The sequence below is a fragment of the Paroedura picta genome, chromosome 1 (genome assembly GCF_049243985.1).
Source record: "Paroedura picta isolate Pp20150507F chromosome 1, Ppicta_v3.0, whole genome shotgun sequence".
NCBI lineage: Eukaryota > Metazoa > Chordata > Lepidosauria > Squamata > Gekkonidae > Paroedura > Paroedura picta.
Window position 1 is genome coordinate 122,056,616 of NC_135369.1, and position 25,667 is coordinate 122,082,282.

The 25,667-nt window shown below is 46.1% G+C and overlaps 2 protein-coding genes across 9 annotated transcripts in view; one reads left to right on the top strand and one right to left on the bottom strand.

Annotated features, from left to right (window-relative positions):
* The window catches only part of FYN (FYN proto-oncogene, Src family tyrosine kinase), a 157,699-nt gene that overhangs the window by 19,109 nt on the left and 112,923 nt on the right, over positions 1-25,667 (top strand). Inside the window, exons 1-2 of one of the 8 annotated variants that reach the window (XM_077301847.1) lie at positions 7,380-7,437; positions 7,989-8,121. The exons of 5 other annotated variants lie outside the window; for them this stretch is intronic. The gene's annotated coding sequence lies outside the window, so the exon portion shown is untranslated. Of the gene's footprint in view, positions 1-7,379; positions 7,438-7,988; positions 8,122-25,667 lie in introns of those variants that run through there. 2 more of the 8 variants (XM_077301803.1, XM_077301813.1) reach the window with 2 other exon arrangements.
* LOC143819791 (uncharacterized) lies at positions 1,271-6,809 on the bottom strand. Its single transcript, XM_077301780.1, has 2 exons — positions 5,046-6,809; positions 1,271-1,932 (listed from the first exon to the last, which is right to left on the bottom strand). Exon 1 carries the CDS (start codon positions 6,746-6,748, stop codon positions 5,087-5,089), a length of 1,662 nt encoding a protein of 553 aa, XP_077157895.1. The 5' UTR covers positions 6,749-6,809; the 3' UTR covers positions 1,271-1,932; positions 5,046-5,086.

Below are 25,667 nucleotides of genomic sequence, written 5' to 3' on the forward strand. Positions count from 1 at the left end.
ATTATAACGGATGAGTTTCTAGGAATAAGCAGAGTAATGGCAGAAGGCGATTATTATTATTTTAAACATTCAGAATTTTCTACAAATCTGGGGAGTACCCCAAGTTTGCTGAAAATTCTATTTAGCCTTCATGTGGCCCCAGTCCACATTTAGCTATCTACAGATGTGGGCCATGGGTGACTAATAGTATACATATATTTGAAATCTGAACAAAGGTATTTACAGCATTTAAGAACAATCAAAAACCTCCCAATGTGGCATTTATTCCAATTCCTTGCTGTTGAATTTAATTTTCTAGGTACAAGGAAGAGAGTGTATAACTTAGCAGTCACTCCTGACAGTGCTATCATCCAAATAAAACAAGCCATCTTCCTGTCAAACAGAAATATTCCAACTGATGATGCTAATGCATTTCCTCTTTAAGTCAAATCATTGCACCATGTCACTTGTTTTGTCAGGACTTCTAGATTTAATAAAACCACATTAACTATTTTGCGTTGTGCTGCTGTGTTTTAACATAAAAAACAAATCTAGAGTGAACTCTTCTGCACACCCTAATAGAAGAATACCCACACTAGCACCAATTGTAATACTTAAAAAAAATAATCAGGAACTTGTGAAATTGACTAAGATTTCTCCTGACTGTCAGTTTCAACAGCCACTGGAGAGAGGAGGCTGCAAGTGAAATGGTGGGGCAGCCAGGCAGTAGTATGCAGGGAAGGGTGTCATGAACTCTCAGACTGTATATCAGCCACAAAATTATGTATCCTGTTCTAGGTATAATGCTGGGTCCAGAGCTACCAAGAAGGGGGAAAGTCTTTTAAAATGCTATCTAGAGAGTACAATGACATTTAAGGGAGGAGAATGTGAATTTGTGAATGATGGCATTGCTCAAATTGAAGTGAGGGAAGATTCTTGAGTAGCCAGTAAGAACTTGAAAAGGTACATGTAAGTCCAACCCCATATATAACTGAAAGGAAAGCAATATGCAAATAATCAGTGCTGACAAGAGGAGGTGATAATCAGGACGGAATTGTGCACAAGTTTAATTGCGGCACTAGCTGATTAATGTCTTTGTGAAAACTGTCATTAAAAAAGAGAGGCATGATTATCATAGGACAGAATATGGGCTACAGCACACCGATCCTCAACTGGTATAAGAAGTTTTGGCATGGATGAACACCTGAAAACAAGCAAGTGAAATAGAATTTTAGGCAAGAGATGTGTCAGACGCACAGGAAACTCACAACAAAACTTATTCAAAAGAAAATAGTTTTATTGATTAGCACTATACGCATTGGACTGAAAGTCAAATCTGACTCGAAGCCAGATTTGCCTCAGCTTATCAATACATTTCTCCCGCCCAAAACTTGACAGTTCCCAAGGAGGGGGGTTAGTGAGAAAAGACATATGTGAAACAACAACAGGATTCCAAACTCCCATCCTTGAGAGAATTGACAACAACCCTGTGTGCCCATAACAAGATAAGGTTAGAATAACATCACTATTCTATTTTATTGCTACAAACTACAAGGCCGGGGCTAGCAGGCGCCAGGTTCAATTAAGCAGTATAACTGACATGGAGGAACTCAGGCTAATTTATGACAGAGATTCTACAATCCTGACATCCCTCCGCATTAAAACTAACTTCACTCCTCCATCTAGCCGGCATCTACCGGGCGAGGACAATCCGGGAATGCTCGATGGAAAGCCCGGAGGAGGCGGGGTGCCTTCACATTCCTTGCCTCCACCCACTCTTTGTCCCCCGAGGGGAAATCTTTCCAATCGACCAGATATTGAAGGCGACCCTTGTGCAAACGAGAGTCTAAAATTTGGTTGACTTCATAGTGGGTGTCTTTATCGATGAAAATTGGCACAGGCTGGTCTGGAGGAGGGTGCCACTCGTCAGGGACCGGAGCTCTCCGCAGCAGGCTGGAATGAAAAACCGGATGCACATTCCTATAAGTCTTTGGTAACGCTAGCTCAACAGTCACAGTATTAATCAGTTTTATCACTTTAAATGGCCCCACGTATTTAGGGCCAAGTTTCTTTGACTTCTGTTGGCACCTCAGGTTCTTAGTAGACAAATAGGCCAGGTCTCCTACTTTCCAGTCAGGTGCAGGTACTCTTTTCTTATCCGCTTGAGCTTTATAGGCTTGTTTTGCCTCCTTGAGGCTAGCTACAATTTCTGGCCAACCTGTACTGATGGTGGCTGCCCATTTATTTATGTCAGGAGCCTCAGTGGAGTGGAGCTCCCAGGTGGGGGCTGTTGCTAAATCAGTCCCATACACTACTTTGAAAGGTGATACCCCAGTTGAGGCGTGAACCCCATTGTTGTAGGCAAATTCAGCCATCGGTAATAAAGAGACCCAATTGTCCTGCTGGTGATTGATGAAACAACGTAAGTACTGTTCCAGGATTTGGTTTACCCTTTCAGTCTGGCCATTTGATTCAGGGTGATAGCCTGAAGTGAGGGCTTGCTCCACCCCCAAAAGTCTCAGGAGTTCCCTCCAAAACTTAGAAACGAACTGGGGGCCCCGATCCGTCAGGACACGTGTCGGGATCCCGTGCAGACGTACCACGTGTTCAATGAAAAGAGAAGCCAATTTTGGTGCTGAAGGCACCCCCGTGCAGGGAATGAAGTGAGCCTGTTTGGAAAAAGCATCCACTACCACCCATATAACGGTGTTCCCATGACTGGGAGGGAGGTCCGTAATAAAGTCCATAGTAACATCTGTCCATGGACGAGAGGGGGTGGGCTGTGGTTGCAATAGCCCCTTTTTCTTGCCTCCAACCGGTTTTGAGGCAATACAAATAGGGCATCCCTGCACATATTTCTCCACATCTTTGCGTAGGGACGGCCACCAATATTGTCTCCTGACTAGGTGCAGGGTTTTTACAAAACCAAAGTGTCCAGCAGTTTTTGCGTCGTGGCAAAGTTTCAAAACTTTTCCCCTGGCCGCAACAGGAACAAAGAGTCTCTCGCCCTTAAAAAAGAGCCCCCCCTTCTCAGTCAGATCAGGGCGGAGGGAGCAAAACTCCGGATCTTGTGACATCTCCTTCTGGACCCAGCCCCCTGGGATGGGCGTATCAGTCTTTACATGGCTGCGCGTCACGGCGGCCATCCCTAGTTGGGCGGGGGTGAAAACGGTGTCCACCAATGGGTCTCGTTTGCTGTTGTACTGGGGCAGGCGTGATAATGCATCTGCCAAAAAGTTCATTTTACCCGGCAGATGCTTTAGGGAGAAGTTGAAACGGGCGAAAAACTCTGCCCATCTCATTTGCTTGGCGGAAAGCGATCGGGGCTGCTTAAGTGCCTGAAGGTTTTTATGATCCGTCCAAACTACAAATGGGATCGCGGATCCTTCTAGCCAATGCCTCCAGGTGGAAAGAGCCAATTTTACTGCAGCCGCCTCTTTTTCCCAAATTGCCCAATTTCGCTCTGCCCCCGAGAATTTCTTTGACAGATAGGCCAGCGGGTGTAACTTTCCGTCCTCCCCCTCTTGGAGGATCACGGCCCCCATTGCTACATCCGAGGAGTCTACTTGTACAGTAAATTGCTTAGAAGGGTCAGCATGGGCCAGTACGGGTTCGGACGTAAACAATAACTTTAGTTTGTCGAATGCGTTTTGACAGGGGGGAGTCCACAGAAGGGGCGTCCCCGGGCGGCTCGCCGTTTTTCCCCCTTGTTTGGTTTTCAACAAGTCAGTGAGGGGCAGCGCCACTTTGGCAAAATTGGGGATGAAAGTCCTGTAAAAATTAGCGAACCCTAGGAAACTTTGCAGTTGCCTCCTGGTGCGGGGAGGTTCCCAAGCCAGCAAGTCACGCACCTTGCCAGGGTCCATCTCAATCCCCGCTTGGGAGACACGGAACCCCAGAAACTCCACCGCATCGCGGTGGAACTCACATTTAGACAGTTTAGCAAACAATTGGTGCTTTCGCAAGCGGTTGAGCACTTCGCGTACCAGATCAGCATGACTCTCAACATTCTCAGAATACACAAGAATATCATCAATGTAAACCAACACCCCTTGGTACAATAAATCATGCATAATTTCATTAATCATATTCATGAACACGCCCGGAGCGCCGGCGAGGCCGAACGGCATTACGGTGTACTCAAATTGCCCCAGGGGGGTGTTAAAAGCCGTTAGATATTCGTGCCCCTTCTTGATCCGAACTCGGTAATAGGCTTCCCTCAAATCCAATTTCGTAAAAATTCGTGCCTTCCCCAAGTGGCCCAACAAGTCTTTTATCAGGGGGAGCGGGTAGGCATTGCAGGTGGAGACCGCATTCAACCCACGGTAGTCAGTACACAAACGTAGCGAACCGTCCTTCTTTTTTACAAAAAGGACCGGGGCCGCCAATGAAGATGTGGCCGGTCTAATAAAACCCCTCGCCAAGTTCTTATCCAAAAATTCCCTAAGCTCCGCCATTTCCCGGGGGCTCATGGAATAAAGTTTGGCTTTGGGGAGTGGTTCCCCTTTCTTTAATTCAATGGCACAGTCAGTTTTACGGTGGGGGGGCAGTTGGTTGCACTCTACCTCCGCGAACACATCAGCAAAGTCTCGATACTCAGGAGGGAGCGCTGTCCCCCCCGATCCCAAAGCGGCCACAACCCCCGTCAGTGGGGAATCCCGCGGTCGAGCGTGCTGCTCGCAGGCGGGAGAGGTAAAGTCCACGGTCCCTTCTTTCCACTTCACTAGGGGGTCATGTTCCTTCAGCCAATCCAACCCTAACACACAAGGGAAGGCAGAATGAGGGGCTACCAAAGGCTGGATTTGCTCCCAATGTTTTTTTATGTCCAAGTCCATTGGGCGCGTTTTCGCCGTGGCCTCCCCTCCGGGAGCACATTTCCCATCCAATTGGGTGATGGGCAAGGGTTCCCTCAGCGGCACCTTTCCCACCCCCAAAGTCTCGGCCAGTGCCGGGCTCACTAGGGATTGGGTGCACCCTGAGTCCACGATACACCGGACCCCCACTGTTTTCCCCGACTTGGGGTTGGAGAGCTTGGCAGGTAGGAGTAGTAAGGGGGAATCACTCACCACGCGTTTGCCCCTGTTGGCGGCCTGCTGGCGGGGCGCCTTTACAGCAGACCGTCCTCGTTTCCCGACTGCTCCTCTGCTTGATCCTCGTCCTCCAGCCCGCTTCCCTCCTCCGAGTCGTCCACTGCTGGCACGGCAGCCACTGGCACCAGGAGAGACTTGGCACTTTTCTTGGGAGTGGTTTTCTTGGCAGGCTGGGCTTTCGGTGGGGCGCTGCTCACGGCCCTCGGGGTCGCTGTTGCTTTTGAGGGGCAGTTTGCGAGAAAGTGCCCCGCTTGGCCACAACCCAAGCACAGCCCTTTTTCCATGCGCCGGGTGCGCTCAGACGGCTCCAACTTGGCTCGGGGCTTGGTTTTCGCCGGGGTGGAAGTTTTCGCCACGGTTTTGCCTGCCAGGACTTGCACCATCGAAGCTCGCTCCAATCGATTTTCCATCTCCCCAGCCAATTGGACCCAACCTTCGACTGTAAGCGGGTCTTCCAGGAGGAGGCATTTGTCTGCCAGAGTAGGATTGAGGCCCCCCACAAACGACAGCACACGCTGGGGCTCCGTCCAGTCCGGCACCGAGGAAGCCAGCTCTTTAAACTCCCTGGCGTACTCGACCACTGACAACTTCCCTTGTCGGTGAGCCCTGAGTTTCTTCTCCGCGGTCTCTCGCTCGAACGGTTCCACGTACATCTGGCGCAGGGCTCTCATGAAATGGTTGTAGTCACGAATGGCTTGGGGGTGATAGCGGTACAAGTCCACAAACCACTTGGCTGCTTTGCCTTCTAGGGCTTGGCCCACGAAACGCACTTTCTCAGCATCATCCTGGAAAGTGAACCCCATTTCCATCATGTAGGCCTGGAGGTGCACCAGAAACGTAGGAAAATCGGAGGGGTCTCCGGAAAACTTAGCCTTGAATTTATAGGTGCTCCGCATCTCCACACCCCGGAGGTGGGCTGGTAGGCGCCCCGGGCCCCAATCCGCCGGTGCCGGGGCCGGTGCTGGGGGTCTTGCACCGCGGCCGATGCCTCGTCCTCTCCCCGCCGCCACTCTTGCTCGTTCCGCCACCCGGGCTGCCTCCGCTGCTCGCGCTGCCGCTCGCGCCGCTTCGCGCGCCGCTGCTGCCGCCGCCGCCTCGGCTCCCGCAACGTCCGCCGCCGCCGCCGCTGCTGCCGCCGCCGCTGCGTCCTCGCCTCCGTCCGCGCCGTCTCCTCCGGCTCCATCGCCGCCCGCGCCGCCTTCGTCCTCTCGCTCCTCGCCCTCGCCTTCTTGTTCGCGTTGCTCTCTCGCTCGAGCCTCTGCCTCCGCCTCGATTTCCAGCTGCGCCCTGGCCCTGGCCAACGCCTCAGCATCCGCTGCCGCTTGCGTGTCCGCCATGCCGTGCTCCCGCAGTGCAAGCCCACCACTCACTCGTCGCAGGCTGGTATCGTGCGCACCACCACCCCGCACTTCCTTCAGCAGGCGTTGCGTTCGGCGCTTCTCCTCCGGATCCAACCGACCCGAAAGATCCTGCAGCCAGTTAGTCACCCTGTCCAGCTTGTACTGCAAGTCCTGTGTCTCACCCACAGGCTCCAGCGCGTAGCTAGGCAGTCCCAGGTGCTCCGGCCACCTCTCATCCCCAGTAGGGCGGTCGTATTTTGACAATCGCCTGCGCTGGGTGACGTGTCGTTCCAAAAATTCCTCGGGCCCCGGGGTTGTCCCCGAGATTGCCCGCATCATGCCCGAGCTGTGCGGGCCGGCACTCGCGCCGTCGCCCTGGGAGAGGTCCCAATCCAGGCCCTCTCCCTGCTCAGAAAAAGTATGTCCCTCGCCCTGCATTTTGCAGGTGAAAGGAGTTGTGAGATTTGACTTGATGTCAGACGCACAGGAAACTCACAACAAAACTTATTCAAAAGAAAATAGTTTTATTGATTAGCACTATACGCATTGGACTGAAAGTCAAATCTGACTCGAAGCCAGATTTGCCTCAGCTTATCAATACATTTCTCCCGCCCAAAACTTGACAGTTCCCAAGGAGGGGGGTTAGTGAGAAAAGACATATGTGAAACAACAACAGGATTCCAAACTCCCATCCTTGAGAGAATTGACAACAACCCTGTGTGCCCATAACAAGATAAGGTTAGAATAACATCACTATTCTATTTTATTGCTACAAACTACAAGGCCGGGGCTAGCAGGCGCCAGGTTCAATTAAGCAGTATAACTGACATGGAGGAACTCAGGCTAATTTATGACAGAGATTCTACAATCCTGACAAGATGAGAGCATGACAGTAGCTATGTCATAAAAGGAGAGGTGACTCTTGGAGATGGCAGAGCTTTGTAGTAGCCTGGATGTGGAGAAGAGATGGGAAAGGAGAAGCTGAGTTTCAGCCTTCTGTGGTTACTTCTCTTAATACTCTTTATCTGGTAACAGTCAAGTCGTGCAGTTTTTCTATCAGAATGAGTGAATATATTGCCTTCACTTTTCTCATTTAGGAAAAGTATAAAAATGGTTTTATTTCAAAGACCATTTAGTCAAGGGAAAATTTTTGGTAGACTGACTGTGTTGTTTTTATCTTGCAGATTTAGAATCATAGAATAATAGAGTTGGAATGGACTCCATGGGTCATCTAGTCCAACCCCCTGCACTATGCAGGACACTCACAACCCTATTGCGCATCCAGTGTTATATTGTTTTGCAATTTGCTACTTTGTTAGCTACCTTGAGTCTGTGGAAATCAGGCAGGATAGCAATATTTAAATAAAAAATAAAGATTTAACTCTCTTCAACTGTGAAATGTGTCAAAAGATCAGGAAAAGTAAATGCAATAAGAATAATAGTTATTGTTTTGCTGTCAAGTCACAACCAACTTATCATGACCCCATAGGGTTTTCAAGGAAAGAGACATTCTAAGGTGGTTTGCCATTACTTGCCTCTGAGTAGTGACCCCAGTATTCTTTTTTGGTCTCCCATTCAGATACCGACCAGGACTGACGCTGCTCAAATTTTAGAAGGGGGAAAACACTGCCTTCCAAATGGGACAATTGTATATATTCACTTCACTCAATACTTACATATCCAGCTACAATCAAGTGTAAAATATGTCTAAGGTATTTTATAGCATAAGCATTTTTAGAATGTGGTTGGTATATTCTTTGGTCTGTATTAAAAGAGGCTTGTGGATTTCAGCTCACCAGAGAGGAAAAAGACATAATGGAGAACTCATGTCAATAGGATCATTTGTTGTCTCTCATGGCTGAGATGCTAGTCATGGAAACTAAATAAGCTTTTCTTCTCGAGTTCCTCATGAAGCCGCATAGTTAAGCAATGTGGGGGAAGCGGCCTATACCACAACTGTTCTGGTGATAAACAAAAGGCCAATTCTTCAAGACTAGCTCTCAGTGTCTGTCAGCAGCAAGGAAACATTAGGGGCACATTCTGTTTGAGTCCCCAGAGCTGAAAGATTCAAGCAGGTGCTAGAAGCTATTGTCATACAGTTTCTTCTGCTTCCTCTGTCTTAGCATTAGATATATCAGAATAGTAGATGTTACCCATACCCCGTTGTTCCACTAAGCACAGTCTGAGGTCTTCCAGCCTAAAAAATCTCCCTGCAACTTAAGTGGCCCTTCCATTGGAAGTGAACCGATTTGGGGTGATTCTATCATTTATGCCCACATGGAGATCTGTTGTCTGATTGAGATGGCCGCTCACAGGGCACTGTGTTCAATTTGAGAACTGACTACTGATTGTGTACAAATGAGAATTGACTACTAGAAAAATAAATGAATATTTGATTTGACTTTACATGCCTGTGGAATTCCATTTTTAACCATATTTGGTGCTGGCAGGGCATGCCAACATGTTTATTCCAAAGACTTGCATCTGCCTCTTTGTGGACTCCTTCTATGGCAAGCCCATTCCTTTTGTACAGCTTAACAGAATGATTTGAAGGTAGCCTTCAATTTTTGTTCTCAAGAAGGCATATAAAAAGCCCCCAAGACTTATCTAAAGGGGCCATTGCCACTTGCGGGAGGAACGCCGACAGGGACCGGGCTGGTGGGAGAGAACTCCCAGCCCTGGCATTCTCTGGGCAGTGTGTGCGTTGGCATGGCAACAGGGGGCGTGGCTGAGCTAGGCATCAGTTAAACGGATGGCCTGACATTGATCAGCCTCTTTTCCCCCTCAGGGCGCCTGAAGACACATTGAGCTGAGCCCCAGGCCACATTATCACATTGGTTGCTGTACGGCACTTTGCCAGCTTTGGCAGGGGCATTGGTGTCAGGCCCTGGTAACTTCAAGGGCAATTATTGTCTGGGCTGAGTGGCTAGGATGCCATGTTGCTAGAGGCTAAGTCTCATGAGAGGCCCCACTGGGCTGGATGGACATTCACCAAAAAATGGTCCATGGCCCCTTCATCTGTCACCCAGAGTTCTATGATCTCAGGTGGAGCTAAAGCCTGAGTATAGAGCTGAGTTGGGATGTGTGTTACTGATTGGAGCCCCCATGGTAGGGCATTTGTAGTTCTAGGCCCTCTATAAGAGCGATGGGGTGTACTTGTCGGACTGGGGCATGGACATCTGGCTCCATGGGATCCGACATGCTATTTTGAATTGGCTGCAAAAATGAGTTGTGGCGGGAAACTAAAGAGGTATATCCCTATTTGGGTTCAGTGGCAGAAGTGTGACATGGGAAGGATCAATTTTGGGGTGGCCAAGCTCAATGTTGCCATGCTCAATATTAAATAAAGGCTGTGGCCAAATATTTTACACCAAATTATGGTTGTCAGTGTCTTCATTAGGTGGTCAATATCAAACTGATGGTGTTAAAAGGCTGTATTTGCAATGATGTAGCAACCCTAATAGCCCAAACTAGGCTTATCTTGTCAGAGGTTGGAAACTAAGCAGGGTCAATACTTGGATGGAAGACCACTATTAATAGCCTGGGGCTATTATTATTATTATTATTATTATTATTATTATTATTATTATTATTATTATTATATTTATTTCCCGCTGCTCCCAACAAGGCGTCTCATGGCGGGTTACATAATAAAACCCCACAACAAAACAATATCCTCATTAAAAACAACACATAACCCAACAGCAAAAATCCTCCACTTCCGTAGCCATTAACAGCTGTCTTTCGGTGTGCCATAGGGGTACAGAGCTGACGATCCACCAACAACAATGGCCTGGCCAGGTGCTGTTCTCTTCTAGGGGAGCCCAGAAGATCTTCCATATCTCAGCCTGAACCATAAACCTAGCAGAAGAGCTTCGTCTTACAAGCCCTGCGGAATGCCAAAAAGGTCCCGCAGGGACCTCAGCTCTTCCGGGAGCTCATTCCAGTAGGTTGGGGCCAGGTCTGAAAAACCGTGTAAAGCCAGAGTGGGTAAGCACACTTCCTGACCTGTCTTCTTCCTTCCCAGCCATAATACCTCCATCTTGAAGTGGTAGAGTTTCAGACAACTCTGCTCGAGCCATCCAGCTATGGCTTCCAAACATCTGGCAAATGGTTCTGGGGGCCACTTCTGGCTGGCCATCCATGAGGAGATAGAGCTGGTTGCCATCCGCATATTGATGACAACCCAGCCCAAAAATCCACACCAGCTATTAAAAAGGGTGGGGGACCCCACAGGGGAGTTGAAAGAGATACAACAGCTCATTCCCCACTGCCATCCTCTGTGTCCGGTTCTGCAGGAAGGAGTGCAGCCATTGCAGAAGAAAGCAATGGCAAACTGCCTCTGCTCATCTCTGACCTTGAAAATCCGATGATGTAGAGGTTCATGGGGTTGCCACGAGTCAGTTGCCACTTGATGGCGCATTTTACCTTATATGTAATGACTGTCATGGATCACTGTGGCTAGACAATCTGGGGGGGGGGGGGAGGCACTAGTAGCCTCACTTGGTGAAGATGGTAAAACACCATGCAGGCTACTCTCATGTCCTGGGCCTCCGTTGTCAGGGAGGCATCCAGTACCACCGCCAAATTCCTGGCAGTGAAAACGCTGTTAAGCTGTGCCTCTGCCAGGGTGGGTAAATGTGCTTCCTGTCCAGCCCCTTTTCTGCTCAGCCACAGGACCTCTGTATTGGAGGGATTGAGTTTCAGGCAGCTTTGCTCTAACCCTCCAGCCGTGGCTTCCAAACATCTGGTAAATGTATCCAGTTTAGATAACTTTTTATTTTATGATTAGTTTCATGCCAAATTAATACTTTTTGTATGCAGGTTTGTTACAACAATTCTTCGTTGTTGTTTAATGCTCTTGTAAATGAGAATATGTCTGTAATTTCTTGCTCTTTCTACAGTAGTGAAACATCTTTACTCAGCAGTAACTACCATTGGCCCTTGATGCTTTGTGGTTTGGCCTATTTACTAAGCAGTAACTGCCATTGGCCCTTGATGCTTTGTGGTTTGGCCTGAAGGATCTTTTTGAGAAAGAGCATATTATAATTTTCCTGTCTTGGTAGTTTCATGATCAAGTCTAAAAGTGTGAGGTAAATGCTTAGTGAGTTGCTTCTCTGATGGAGAGTCTGTGCTTGTCAGGGATGGCAGTACTGAGCCTGATGGACCAATGGTTTGACTTTGTATGACAGCTTCATATGTTCACACTGCTACTGTAAGCATGAATAAGTGAATTTGTTTTGCTTTCTAGAAAAAAATGGAGCTTTATCTTCAGGGCAAGAGAGGAGACATTTTGTGGAATAATAGGGAAGGTGCCAGGGGAGTCAATGTAAAGATGTACTGACAGGAAGGAGGCTGTTAGGATGTGAACAGCAGCAAGAAACTAGATGAAATGATTGGGCGAATGCCGTGAATTATTTAAGAACATAAGAAGATCTGCTGGACCAGTTCAGTGGTACATCTAGTTTCTGTCAAGGATCTGCTGGCATCACAGCATCCTACCTTAATTACAGATGTGTAGTCTGGGGGGAGAATACATACCATATTTGCCGGTGTATAAGACGACTGGGCGTATAAGACGACCCCCCAACATTTCCCCTCAAAATATAGAGTTTGTTACATTATATTATAGTACCTGTCATTGTCACTATTGTATGGCTGCAGCGCAACCGCAGCACCTCCAGCCCGCCCCTGCATCTTCCTGTGACCTGTACTAGTGCACATGCGTGAGCTCTGCGTAGACAAGGGGCAGGCCAGAGCGCCACTGCTTCCCACCGAGCAGAACTGGCCGGTCACACCAAAAAGGCTGGCACCCTGTCTCGCTGCTGATGCTCGCCGCAGCCACGCTGGATACCGTATGATACTGGATGGTATGTAGAATGAGGTGGGCGGGCATCAGGAGGCCACTATGGGCAGCTATGTCTATCCCAACTGAAGTGCACCAGGCGTATAGGACGACCCCCCCCCCCCACTTGGAGGCATGCTTTTCAGGGGGGGAAAGTAGTCTTATACGCCAGCAAATACTGTATGTTGGTTTCATTTACTCTGTTTTATATTGTACTGTGCTTTTTATCTTTGTGTAGATTAATAGCTAACTCTGTGCTGTCAGGGTGGTGCCAAGACACAGAGGAGGTAGGTCTGTTATCTACAACCTGAACTTGATATGAGGTGTTCAGTCTGGCACCTGGGGGGTGACAATTGAGCCTTCTGTTCTCATGGGAATGTAGTGAGCCCACCTTGTCCAAATGGGGCTTGTTAGTGAGTCATTCATGGGTTGGGGTGATTGGGAAATATATTGGTCTGTATATATTTTAAAAATAATTTTCAACAAGAAATAGCATTGACTGAATTGCTTTATGAAAAAAACTGCTTCTGCGGAACAGACAAGCCTGGTCAATTGAGAAGTTGATGGGAATGTGATGCTTACTATGGGGGACCAACAACAAACGAGCCTCCACTTCCTTGCTTGTTCCTGTATTTTATACCAGCGGTCCTCAATCCTTGGGCCGGGGGCCGGGACCAGTCCGTGGATCAGTCAGTACCAGGCAGTGGCTCCTCCTCGTCCTCCTCCACGGCTGCTGCCTTGGCAGCTGCCCTGCCACTCTGCCGCCAGCTTACCTTTGGTGTTCTCTGGCGGCCGCCATGGCTGGGGCTTCCCCTCAGCATGGCATTGCACAGCTGCTGCTGGCAGCGCCCCCCAGTGGGTGGCGGAAAGTCAAGGACGCTGGCGGGAAAGCAAGTGGAGCAGGGGCTCAGGCGGCGGCACCGATGTCCCTCGGCAACCCCCCCCCCCAGGCTTCAGTAAAATTGTCAAGCGTTGACCGGTCCCCAGTGATAAAAAGGTTGGGGACTACTGTTTTATACCACTCTCCAGGTATTTAACAGATGTTTGAGAAGTGGTGAGAGGTGGAACTGGTTTCAAATTGTGTTTCAACTGTTTTATTACTGCACTAGATGTAAAGCCCATTGTATATAGAAATACAATGGGTGCTGGTGGCCCCGGAGGCCTTGCAGGGCTCCTGGCGGGCCCCTTCGCTGCGTTGGCCCTGCCGCCTCCCCCCTGAGGGCCCAGGTTCGACATGGTGAAAGGAGCAGGCCCTGCTCTTCTCAGCACACCGAAGCTTTTCCTCCACCCCTTCCCTCTGAGGTCCCAGCTTCGGTGTGGTGAATGGAGCAGGCCCACCGCACCTGCTCTTCTCGCCACACCAAAGACTTTCCCCAACCCCTCCCCCCCGAGGTCCCGGGTTTGGCGGTGGGAAAGGAGCAGGACCACCGCGTCAAAGACGTGGCAGCCCTGCTCCTTTCCGGGCAGCGAAGAATCTTCCCCCTACCCCCTCACCTCTGAGTCCAGGGTGTAAATTGCACGGAGCTTTTATTCCAATCCCAGGTCGATTCAGTCCCTGCCCTCTACACAGAATGCGATTTCCATTTGGATTTTGGGCGATTTAAATTTTCCATCTGCAGCAAGAAGCATTGATCCAGAGTGACCCTACCTTTATTGTGCGATATTTTAGAGTGCTTTTTATCCTCAATATTTTTCAAATCCAGATTGGGAAAGCAAGATCCTTGGTAGAGAACCTCTGATAGGCCACACCCGCTCATGTGACAAGCTTGCCTTAAAGGAGAAGCCCCTAATTTCTCTCCTGTCGGTCCTGGATTTTTTCTCCAATTGGAGTTTTTATCATGGACTCGGCCCGCCCCTTTCTCCTCCCACAATGCCATTACTGAATTATTCTTACTGCTCTGCGGAGCAGTTTACAGATTTTATTTCTATGATCAGTATTTTGAGTAGTTTATTATTGTATGTTATGTTGTGAACTGCCCTGAGCCTATTTGTAGGGAAGGCAATATAAAAATCTAATAAATGATAATAACAATGGGGCATAGAGGCCAAAATCTTTCCTCAGTGTTGTTTCTTAGAACTGACATAGAGGTTTTCTCTTTTTCAGCATGGATGGTTCCTTTAGTCACTATGATTAGTAGCCCATGATGGATCTATCTAAATCCCCTTTTAAAGCCTTCTATGCTGTGGCCATCACTACATCAGTTGGCAACAAATATAGTTTTCAAGTTCTCCAGAACTTTTGATCAGACAGAATGTTACAAAGTAGAAGGTGAAGGGCAGGAGAAATAGCTGGCTATAATCAGGCTTGGTCCTATAAAATTGTGAGCAAGCATTTTGTCCTATAAAATTGTGAGCAAGCAATTGTGAGCAGATTTTAAATGGTGATAGTGCCAGGATGCATCCTTCTGAAGAAGAAAAAATTGAAGTATTTAATTTATAAGTTTAAAAAACCCTTACACATACAAATGTCTCTGTAACATTAGATGGTTTGACCATAAGTTCCCCTGCTGTCACTTGTTTTCCCTGTAGTTGCACAGTCATTGCAGGGGACTTATTTCCCCAAGACCACTGGGCCTGAGTTGAATTGGTACCATGGCACCAAGGGAGGAGGTACCTCAGCCTCCCCCACAGACTGAGCAAAACCAGAAGGATATTATTCTACATATACCTTTTGGAGGCTGACTTGTTCTGTGTTGACCCAAAATAAAAGATAATTTTAACATTCTAGTTTTAATTCTGAGCCAGTTCAGTAAATGATGTGTTGATGAAGGAGGAAGAATTGCCGGACATGGTCTGGAAACCAGTGGGATATCAGCAGGGCATGGACATGGAGGGAAGCCATTGGTAATGCTGTGACATCACTTCCACGTAACATCACACCTCTCTAGGGATCACTAGAAAATTCTGTGGCAATTTTAAAACGATATTTCCCCCATTGTTGCTCTAAACCTACCTTTATCAACTTTTTTACCATTGAGAAACCCTGAAACATTTTTCAGACTTTGAGAAACCCCAGAAGTGGTGCAATAGTGTAGAGCATGGTTTGGGACAAATAGCTGAGTTTATCGCCACCCTTTACCACCCTCTCCAGGCCCATCATTTGCCATGTTAGGAAGGGGGGCAGGTCAACATGACTATAAATGTTTAACAATTTTTTAAAATATTTTTAAATTAATTTTACTACCCATTCAGGAAACCTTTTCAGGGCCCTCAGGAAACCCCAGGGTTTCACAAAACCCTGGTTGAGAAGTCCTGCTCTGAACAGTGGTGAGAAAAGGGATCTAGGGAGGGAAATAGAAAATGAATTTGTATTCATATTTTGACTGTTTAATTTCTATTCAAATCTGCTTATACAAATCATTTGATTGAACTATATGGGCACTACATCAGTTTTCATCCTACATCAGGGAACATTAGGAATAGTTTCTCTTTGAAGGTAGCACATTATCTCTTCGCGACATACCAGTATGGTACTACACATTTGCCATGCTCATGCTCGTCTACTAATGAGCTTATTTTTTTAAGGATCAGGGTGTGAAAGATACTGGCCTGTGTATTTGTTTTGGTTCCCTCTGGTATTTTTGGTAAACATTTTAAAACATAAAGCCATAAATAAGAAATAATGATGCTACTTATTTCTTGATATGATTACTACATAGTGTTCTACTCTTGTTGACTAGATCCAAGCACTTGCTTGTATTTTAATACACTCCCAATCTTTCCTGCTCAGCATTTGTTTTGTGAAATGGATATGTTTAAAACTTAAACTACAACCAAATGAAAGTTAAATTTGCAAGGAAGCTAAATGGCATAATTTTACTTTATGATGTTTCTTTTAATATTAATAAAAGACTTGGATTTAAGAACTGCCCAAACTTCAAAAGGCCCAGCTATATTTTTCAGAAGCAAGTTTAGCTTTGGACAAAAATGAAAGGGCTGTATGTTTCTAATTGCATGGGCCAAGTTAAAAATATCCTTGGAGGTTGTTAACATGACAGCTGAATTTATGCTACAAATCTATCCCTAGAGCCTATAATCTTACCAAAAGTTATTATAGATCTCTGTGACTTTGTCTTTGAAATTAATGTTCAAAAGAGGATATATTTGCACAAGTCCTAGATTACTTGAATGGCAAACACGGGGAATTTCATTTTTGTTAGAACTTCTAGTATAGATTTTTGTTGGCATTGGGGAAGGGGATTAATAATACAGAAAGAATTCCGATGCCCGGAGTATGTTACATGAGTTTCCTAGAAGAGTGTTCTGCTTGTGCATAAAAATTCATTTAAAATTAGAGATAATTAATCCTACTAAGTTGTATTTTAAAATTGCACATGTCTTTCAGTTGCTCATCCTGGTGCTCTCACTTCTGTAACTTAAAACTTCCCCAGGACTAACTATCTCCCCCAACAGATGTTCAAGAAACAAATGTTATTCCTATTTACTGATTAAAACTGAATGAAAAATCATTTGTCATCATCAGTCACAATTTACTGATTCATCTGGAAATCAGATAAGCAAGAACAGTGATTTAAGCTGTGTTGGGTCCTCATGGGGGGGAAGCAAGAGTATAAAGCATAATAATAAGAAAGTATTGTTTATACAAACACGCCGCAATTTAAAATGTGGCTCTTTTTAAAATAAACCATGGGTACAAGCCAAGCATTATCAGCCAATTATCTTTTATTAAGTGTTTTGCCTAGCATATGATTTTAATAGCAATTTCATAAATACTTTGAAGCGTTTGCTTCCACCCACCCCGCTTGCAGTAGACATGATTGCCAACTTTGGCTTGGAAAATTCTAGAAGATTCATGGAGAGTGCTAAGCAGGGCAGAATTTGAAGATAGTTTAGCAGGGATGTGATGTCATAGAGTCCACCCTCTGCAGCTGCCATCTCCTCCAAGGAAACTGATCTCTGCAGTCTGGAGACTGCATTTGTAATTCTGGGAGAAGTACAGGTGCCAACTAGAGGGTGATAACACTAGACAGTGTCAGGTCAGGAAAGTCTTTGATTTAGCCTTTTGTCTCAATTATTTTTTCCACAGTTGTTTTAATCTCTCTGGCCATAGGGATATCAAAGGAAATGGGAAATGCTGCCTGCCAGTGCCATCATAAGCAGAATTTAAACACTTTGCCCATTAGAGTCAGTTGGTATAGAAGATTGTAACTTTGTTTAGGATTGCATTGCATTCATCTTGCTTCCTTTTGAAGACTTGAGTATCATATAAAAAAATCCATTTGCCCCACCTCCTCCAGCTTATTATTTCCTTTTAATATCAGCCTGTATTAGGATTGCCAGGTTGCAACTGGGAGAAAATTGGAGGCTAGTGTGACAACACTGCATCACCAGCATCCAGTGAAAACTAGAAATGACATGGCAGGCACTCTAGTATTTAGAACTAAGGTAAATTCTGGTTGCCATAGCTGTTGCAAAATGCTAGAACATCTACCATGTTTCTTCCAATTTTCACCAGAAATGTCACAATTGTGCTGCCATAAGGCCAGTACTCGTCCTTCACCCATTTCCTCTGTTGGAGGGCAGCAAAACAGAAAGCTGGGAGGCCTGCTGCTGTAGCAGGGGGCCTGGCATCCCTAACCTGCTTTGACAAATAGGGCACTGAAGCAAGAAATGTACTTCTGTGCACTCCTCCTTGTGAGACTGGTGGAAGACTGATGCATGCAGTTACAGCCAGCTTCTGATAGGAATTACAGAATGTGTCTATATGGATGCAGCCAAAGGTTGCATAGCTAGGTTATCAAAGGATCGTAGAGATTTCTTCCAAGCCTTGTTAAGGAATTTACAGTCAGATTAAAAATAGCAAATCTGAAAAGGTATTGTCTGGCTAGGGTTTTTGGCTTCTTAAGATGATTCCTTTTTGTTTTTATAACTTTACTCATCTGGGAGAGCATTCACACTACCTACGTATAAAGCTGGATGAATTAAACCAATGTTGTGAAAGCAGCCATTAAGCTATTGAACTAGTTTCTTCTGGGAAGAACTGCTTCCATCACACAGTAGTTCCTTCCAGGAAAGAAAATAGTTAAACAAAAGTTATTTTGCACTTTTTTTTTAAAGAGGGTAGAAGGCTATATCACCAGAATTCTTTTTACTGACGAGTGAGTAGGAAAACTTTCAGCATTTTACCCCTCCCAATGTAGACCTCTGATTTGCCCCTCATGTTATTCATGAGGGTCCATTACAAGCAACATTTTGGTAAGCTTGGTAGTCTACAGTAGGAAGGAAAGGTCATTGGAGCCAATATAATTTCTAAGGCTAGTTTCAGATGTAGCACTTAATAATGTTTAAGGAAACTTAAGTGTTAGGCATACAGCCGAATAACCAAATGATGGTTTTATGTTAATTCCCATCCAGATGTGATTTTAAATGCATAACCCTATATGTACTGCCTAAGTACATAGGCTGCCTAAGGAGGTGGTGAACTCCCCCTCACTGGCAGTCTTCAAGCAAAGGTTGGATACACACTTTTCTTGGATGCTTTAGGATGCTTTGGGCTGATCCTGCGTTGAGCAGGGGGTTGGACTAGATGGCCAGTATGGCCCCTTCCAAGTTTATGATTCTATGATTCTATACCCCCCCTAAGTTTATGCTATTTTGTAAATATATTTGCACTAATAAGTTACACTTACTACTAGTATATAGTTCTGTGCTTTGTACTACAGGCTTGTAGTGATCACCATACCATAGAAGCAGGAGTGATGAGCAGAAAAAAATCAAAAGCAGTGATGTAACTCCTGCTGTCAGGTCCCTGTTGAACAATCTAATCTGCTGCTTAGAATCAGGATTTACAGGAAGAGCATAAACCATCTCTGATGGACAGCACTTTGAAAGCCGGATTCCGAGTGCTAAATTGACAGAGACCCATTAGGTGAAGGGTTAAACTCTTCACTCAAGGCTGTTCCCAGTGCTCTGATTGGCCAGTAACATCTATGAGGGAATTGATATTAGGGCTGTGTGCTGAGAGAGGGTTATTCTGACAGAACCTGTGTCTAGAGAAGACCTTTCTGTTCTTTAGATATATAACTTGAACTTTTAGGAAAATTTTATTCAGAGAAAATATTCTTAACTAATAGTCTGAATTCAACATTTGTAGACAGTTGGGAATAATGGGATTGACATTTGGCAGAGTGTTTTGGGTATTAGTGAGATTCCCAGTGCAGGCCAGAGGAAAGGGGAAGAAATATTCTAGGGAATGAAGAAGAATCCCTGCCCAATAAAAAGGGGGAAATTGGTTGAAGGTTTCCTTGCACTGGCATGAAAAGTGGAAAGAAACTTGACTGAAACTCCTCAGAAGTTAGAGGGAAACTGGTGATTCTGTGAAGGGAAACTGGGGTACTAGCAGAGAGTACCTGCATTCTAGAAAACCAGACGAATTCAGAGGAACTCAAATGACAAAAGAAAATCTGTAACCGCTCCTGCAGAGCGGTAGTAATAAAACCCTAAGGGCAAGTTGGGAGGAGAATGGGGCGGGCGCCGTCCGTGATAAAAACTCGGAGGGGAGAATCAGGAGCCACAAAGCGGCTCCTGATTCGCCCCTCCGAGTGGCACTCGGGGGCCAAGCGGCCAATTGGGAGGCGCGCAAAGTCGCATCCCTGTTGGCTGCTTGGCCCGTCTTCGTCTCTGCACTCTGCCGAGCCACGCGTCCTCGCCTCACGCCTTCCCCGGGGGCGAAAGGAGCCAACACTTGATGCTGCCCTGCCTCAGGATGCCCGCTCCATGGCCACACACTCGAGGTAAATGCCTGGCCAATGCAAAAACCCCCTCAAGACACACCCACTCCGCCGCGACTACCTTTCCCTGCCTGTTGGGACAACCGCCTCCCCGAACGCTGTCCGCCGCTGCCTTCTCTCGCTGCCTCCCCCTTCCACCGCTCTGTTACGGCCCGCCCACAGCCTCCTGAATGCCCTTTCTACACCCAGCGCCTCAGGGGCGCGCCCACCTGTGCCTCGCCCTGGCCTAGCCCCGCCTGCGCTGCCACTGCCGCCCACGCTGCTGACTGTGCCCTCTTGCGCATGCCCACAAGTTGCGAGTCTGCCCCCACTTCCTGGGACTGCGTCCCCGCGCCAGCGCCTGTTGTGGAGACGATCGCCAACGACGCTTCGCTGGTAGGTGCCGAAGCCGCGACTGACTCCCACCCCTCCTCAATGCCTTCCCTTCCCCCTCCACTGCTACCCCGGCTTGGCCCACCATGTCAATGCCCAGCCCTCGCTGGCCCCTGGGGGGGCCATGCCCTGCCCCATTCCAGCCCCATCTGGCCCCCCTTGACCCGCATCGTCGCGCCAATCCCTGCTGCGCCTTGTCTCGCGATCCCCAACACTGCACAGGTTGCTGGGAGAGCCACCCCTGGTTGCAACGCCTGCCTCATGACTTTGTCTCTCCCTTCCAGTGCTGGCCCACCTCCCACGACCTCGCCAACGCATCCACCTCACCCCATCCTCGCACCCATAGCTTCTCTGCATGCAATGCCCCCAGCCTCCACATGCCCATTTTTACAAATGGGCTTTATTACTAGTATAGAAATATTTTATTAAACGCAGAAACAAAAGTCTCTCAGAAAGAAAGAAAGAAAGAAAGAAAGAAAGAAAGAAAGAAAGAAAGAAAGAAAGAAAGAAAGAAAGAAAGAAAGAAAGAAAGAAAGAAAGAAAGAAAGAAAGAAAGAAAGAAAGAAAGAAAGTTCTGCAATCTGTAAAATAACTGATTTTACATCAAAGCTTTATCTCATTTTCCTCAGTGTGGGAAAGTATGAAGGAGGCCCGTCATAACATCATTTGCTCATATTCTATCACAGTACAAATGTTGGTATATAGTCCTCAAGCACTTCTTTAACATTTGCAATATTTTCCTGGAGTTAGATGGAAAGGAAAGACACAGGAAAGTGTTATCCACATACTGTGACACTGTACTCCAGATCTTCTGACCTGAGGATTCTCCTGTTCTCCACTTCATTTCTTTTTTTCTGATACACTGTTGGGCACCTTCCATCTAATCTTTCCTTTCTTCTGTACCTTCTCTGGTGCATTTTGTTTACATGGAAAGGCAGGGCACAGCACTGAGGAAAGGACTGTGCGGCCAAGAAAGCATTATCAGCAGCTTACAAAGAAGGCAATAAAGCATATCTTAAGATAGCCTTTCTCAACCTTTTTACCATTGAGAAACTCCTGGAACACTCTTCAGGCTTTGAAAAACACCAGAAGCAATGTCAGCAGGCCATACCTCCCTGCCATGCCCCTGGAAGTCACATGTCATCAGAAGTGACATCATCCAGATACTCCGACCATATGTGACATCATGCTCCCATGCCCTCCACCCCAATGCCAGAAACAGGCCAGTGGCCTACTCCACTGGGCTGCAAACAGGGCTGGAGCAGGCATCCACCACTCCCGGCCACACCCCCCAATGAAGTTAAGATAAAATGAGAGAACTTACCTCTCCGGAGTCCAGTCGTTACTATGTGCAACATGTTTCAGCCATCAAGGTTTCAGCCATCAAGGATTCTCCCCTTTCCACCTCCTCCAGACTCATCATTGGCCATTGGGGAGGGGGGGGGGTAGATCACCATGACCATATACGGTCATACCACCTGATAATATTTTTAAATATATAAAAATAAACTCCCTTCCAGAAGTTAAAATGTATACAAATCAATTAACCTTTCCAGGGCTGTTGAGAAACCCCAGGTTTCACAGCCCCCCTGTTGTGAAAGCCTGCCCTTAAATGCTGTTGCTCAGAGGTCAGGAGGAAGCAGTACATGGTTCAAGAAGTGCCAAGCCTAGAGATACCAGCAAAACTCTGAGGCAACATTGTGTTAGTTGAATCCTTATAGTTCTGTTTAGAGGCAGCACATTTGAAGCCCTGGGAAGCTAAAGCAGAACTTCTTTGCATTTAATACAGGAGTTAGGTTGGGGGTCATTTGTCTTGAACTGGCATTTCTGTAGAAAACAACTAAACAATAAGCCAAGCCAGTACCAGATCTGAGATATTCTCCTTCAGGCAAGAACCTTTATTATGTCTTGGTTATCTTTCAGAGCTTCCCCTATAGCAGTTTACAGGCATAAAAACCTATGTATGTATACTTAGAAGTAAGTAATAGACAAGAATGCATGTAATTTCAGCCTTGATCAAAATACTTGGTGATTGCGGGTATCCTCTTAGAATGTTTGTCATGCACATCTGGGTAATGCTGCTAATGGCAACTGCAGTCTCGTCCTCTGTGTGTTTTTCTGCGGCACCATGTAGAGGCAGTGTCAAAAGTGGACACGGTGATGAACAAAAACAGGAGTGTTGTAGCTGCACCTTAAAGGAAGCCAAGCAGGGCTCAGATGTAAGAACTTTTAATCTAACTGTTGAAGGTCTGCTTTATACCAGTCACCTAAGTCATCCCTATAAATGCAGTAATTTTATTCAGCAACATATTATCAACCATCATTTAAGGACTTGAGTTGTTTTATTGAAGGAGCTGTAGAAATTTTAGTTCTTTTGAACATTTATTATTGCATCTGTGGTTTTTTTCCCCTCGTTCTAATACATAAAAGCAGATTCATGTGTGAAGGATTGAGGAAAGGTGTAAGGCTATCAGGAGCATCAAAGAAAAGTATAGAAGTTCTGATGGTAGAATAAGGGGCCTGTGCCACTGGGGGAGATTCTGCACGTTCCTGTCTGTTCAGGATTCACAGGGTCAAACTAGACATGATGGCATCCATGGTCTAGCCTGTGAATACTGTAGCCATTCTCAAGTGATTTAAAAATGTTGCAAGGATCTGATCCTTACAATTGCAGGCTAAGGTAGACTTGTCCTCTGTCCTGATGCCTTCTCAAGTGTCAAAACAGTCAGGGGCAGTGGTGGGATCAGATATCATCACATCAAGTTGGTCTACAGTCTCAACCCGATTAATGTTTTCCTTCAGAAGAGTTGTTGGATTATTTGTAAGATAGGACCTTTTGGTGAATTCAAGGTTTCATATGTCACTTTTGAATTTAAAGTAAGATGTGGTCAGTTTCCATAATGAACAGAGTGCATTTTGGTATATCATCTGTGTTTTGTATATCATCTGCCCCATAGCTTTAATGGATTGGTAATATTATTAAAATTGTCCAAGGTGTGCTATGATAAAAGAGGATACCCAAAGTTGGAAAAGATGTTGTGTTGTTGTTATTGTTTTAAATCTTATGTTCAACACATTCCACAATTAAATCATTAAAATTCAGTGATCAGTTTCCTAGTTTTAATCAAATAGTGAGATTCATATTTTCTTATTACCAAATATAGCTTTTGTAGATCTCTTCTTTTTGATGAGCTTTCTTGTAGTGGCTACAATAGAGAAACCAATAACAGATCCTTGTGCTAAATACTTTTGAACTAGTAGCTAGCTTCCCCACCGTCAAAATTCTACTGATCCTATGTGCTTTTTGTTTAGGCAGTTTAGAATATCTTGCCAGTCTTGTAATGTCAAAGCAGAGTAGAACAAGGCTGACATTTGGAGTACATGGTGGCGTTTTCTCTCTCCCTGTGGTGTGACACAGCAATCTTTTGATCATCTACCAAGAGAAAAAATTGCCTTGTTTGAAATGGCTTTATGAAAGAGATAATGCCTCTGTTTTTAAAATATGGCTTACTTTAAATAGTTCAAGCGCAATTATGTAAACTGAAAAATTCAAGTCAAATATTTCTTTCGGCTGTTGATCTGGGGCACTTCAGTCTATGCTGCTTATAGGCTTTATTATTATGAATTATATATGTATAATATTTATATTGTTTATATTTTTATTATATGTATATATTTCTCTACACAGACTCAGGACTGGTTACATCAAACAATGTATTCTTTTAAAAAAATCATTGTCAGATCAGAAAGTACTTAAAGTTCAAAGCTGTGGTCTGAGTTTCCTTTTTATTACTGCTTTACTCTGTAAATCCCATTGAAGCCAGTGGGCTTTTCAGAGTTACAGCCCAGTTTCTAATGTGCTTATTAGTTTAGCTTGATGGCAAAACATAATGTAAAGATTCATTGGAATGTGTAATGCAAATTATTCTGGTAAACCACCAATGCATTAAAAACATATAAGGCAGCTTAGATACAGCATAATGCCTAGTAGAAGGCTCTGGGTAGGAAAGAAAGGCTGGAGGGGATAGTTATGACCTAACAAAGTACTTAGTTAATTTAGTCCAGGCTTTAAAACCAATTTGTTGTCCTCACAAAATTCTGTGAGTTATTCCCATTTGTCATTTTGTGCTCCGAACCCAAATCTTCAATTCTGCTTTGTTTCCTAGTTTTGTGTTCTAATCATCTATGATTATCAGCATATCTAGATGTGTGACCAGTTCCGACTGACTACTTCCATTAAAGATTCCAATTTCTTATCAGCTTCAGTAGCTGGGACATAAATTTGAATGATGTTTATTTTGATTGGCTTTCCATGAAGTCTGACTGATCAGACTTTGCACTATAGTTCCTGTCAGTGCTATATCCCACCTCTCTATTAGAGCAACTCCTTTTCTTCTGTGTTTATCATTCCTTGAATAACAGTCTTTGTAATAGTCTGATCCAGTTCACTTTAGTTCACTCACTCCCAGGAGTGCAATGTTTAAAACTTCTATTTCTTGTTTTACTATTTCAAGCTTACCTTGATTCATACTTCTCATGATCTGTCTTCCCATTATATGTATCAAACAGCTTTGGACTTTCCTTTTGCATCCATTCACATCACCAACTGAATGTCCTTTTGGCTTCGGTCTAGTTCTTTTATTAAGAATACTAGATAAAAAGCCCATTTTGTTTCTTGATAAAATGGGCGCTAGATGGCTTGGGGCGGGTCTGGGAGGGCGCAGAAGCGTCTCTCCTGCCCCCCCTGGTCTTGGGAAGGTTTCTGCGGGACCGGGGTTTGTGTCAGGGAAGTGGTCCTACCATCTGTGTCGCGTCGGGGGATCGCTGGCTGGTGCAAGGTGGTCGGCGACGTGGCTGTGGGCGGCGGCAGGCCAGGCACAGTACTGGGGGTGGCGGGCCAGGCACGGCGGTGTAGACGGGCAGCTCAGGCTCCGGAGTGGGCGGCCATGCAGCAGCGGCATGTTGGGGGGGTGAGGCTTCAGGGGCCGGGTGAGCGTGGAGCGGCTGGGTGGCGGCTCCGGAGTCCACGGCGCCATTTTAGGTGGGGGAAGGCTGTTGCCGTGGCGGCGGCGAAGCGCAGGGTAAGTGGGGAAGCGGCGGCAGAAGTTCGCGGGAGGCAGAGCTGGGCAGGTGTGCGGGTGGAAAGGAGCAGGGCCGCCACGTCTTTGACACGGCGTCCCTGCTCCTTTCCCCGCAGTGAGGCGGAGGCAATGGCGGCCAAGGGGGCTTCGCGCGCCTCCCCATTGCCTCCTTGGTCCAGGATTGACACTCGGAGGAGCGAATCAGGAGC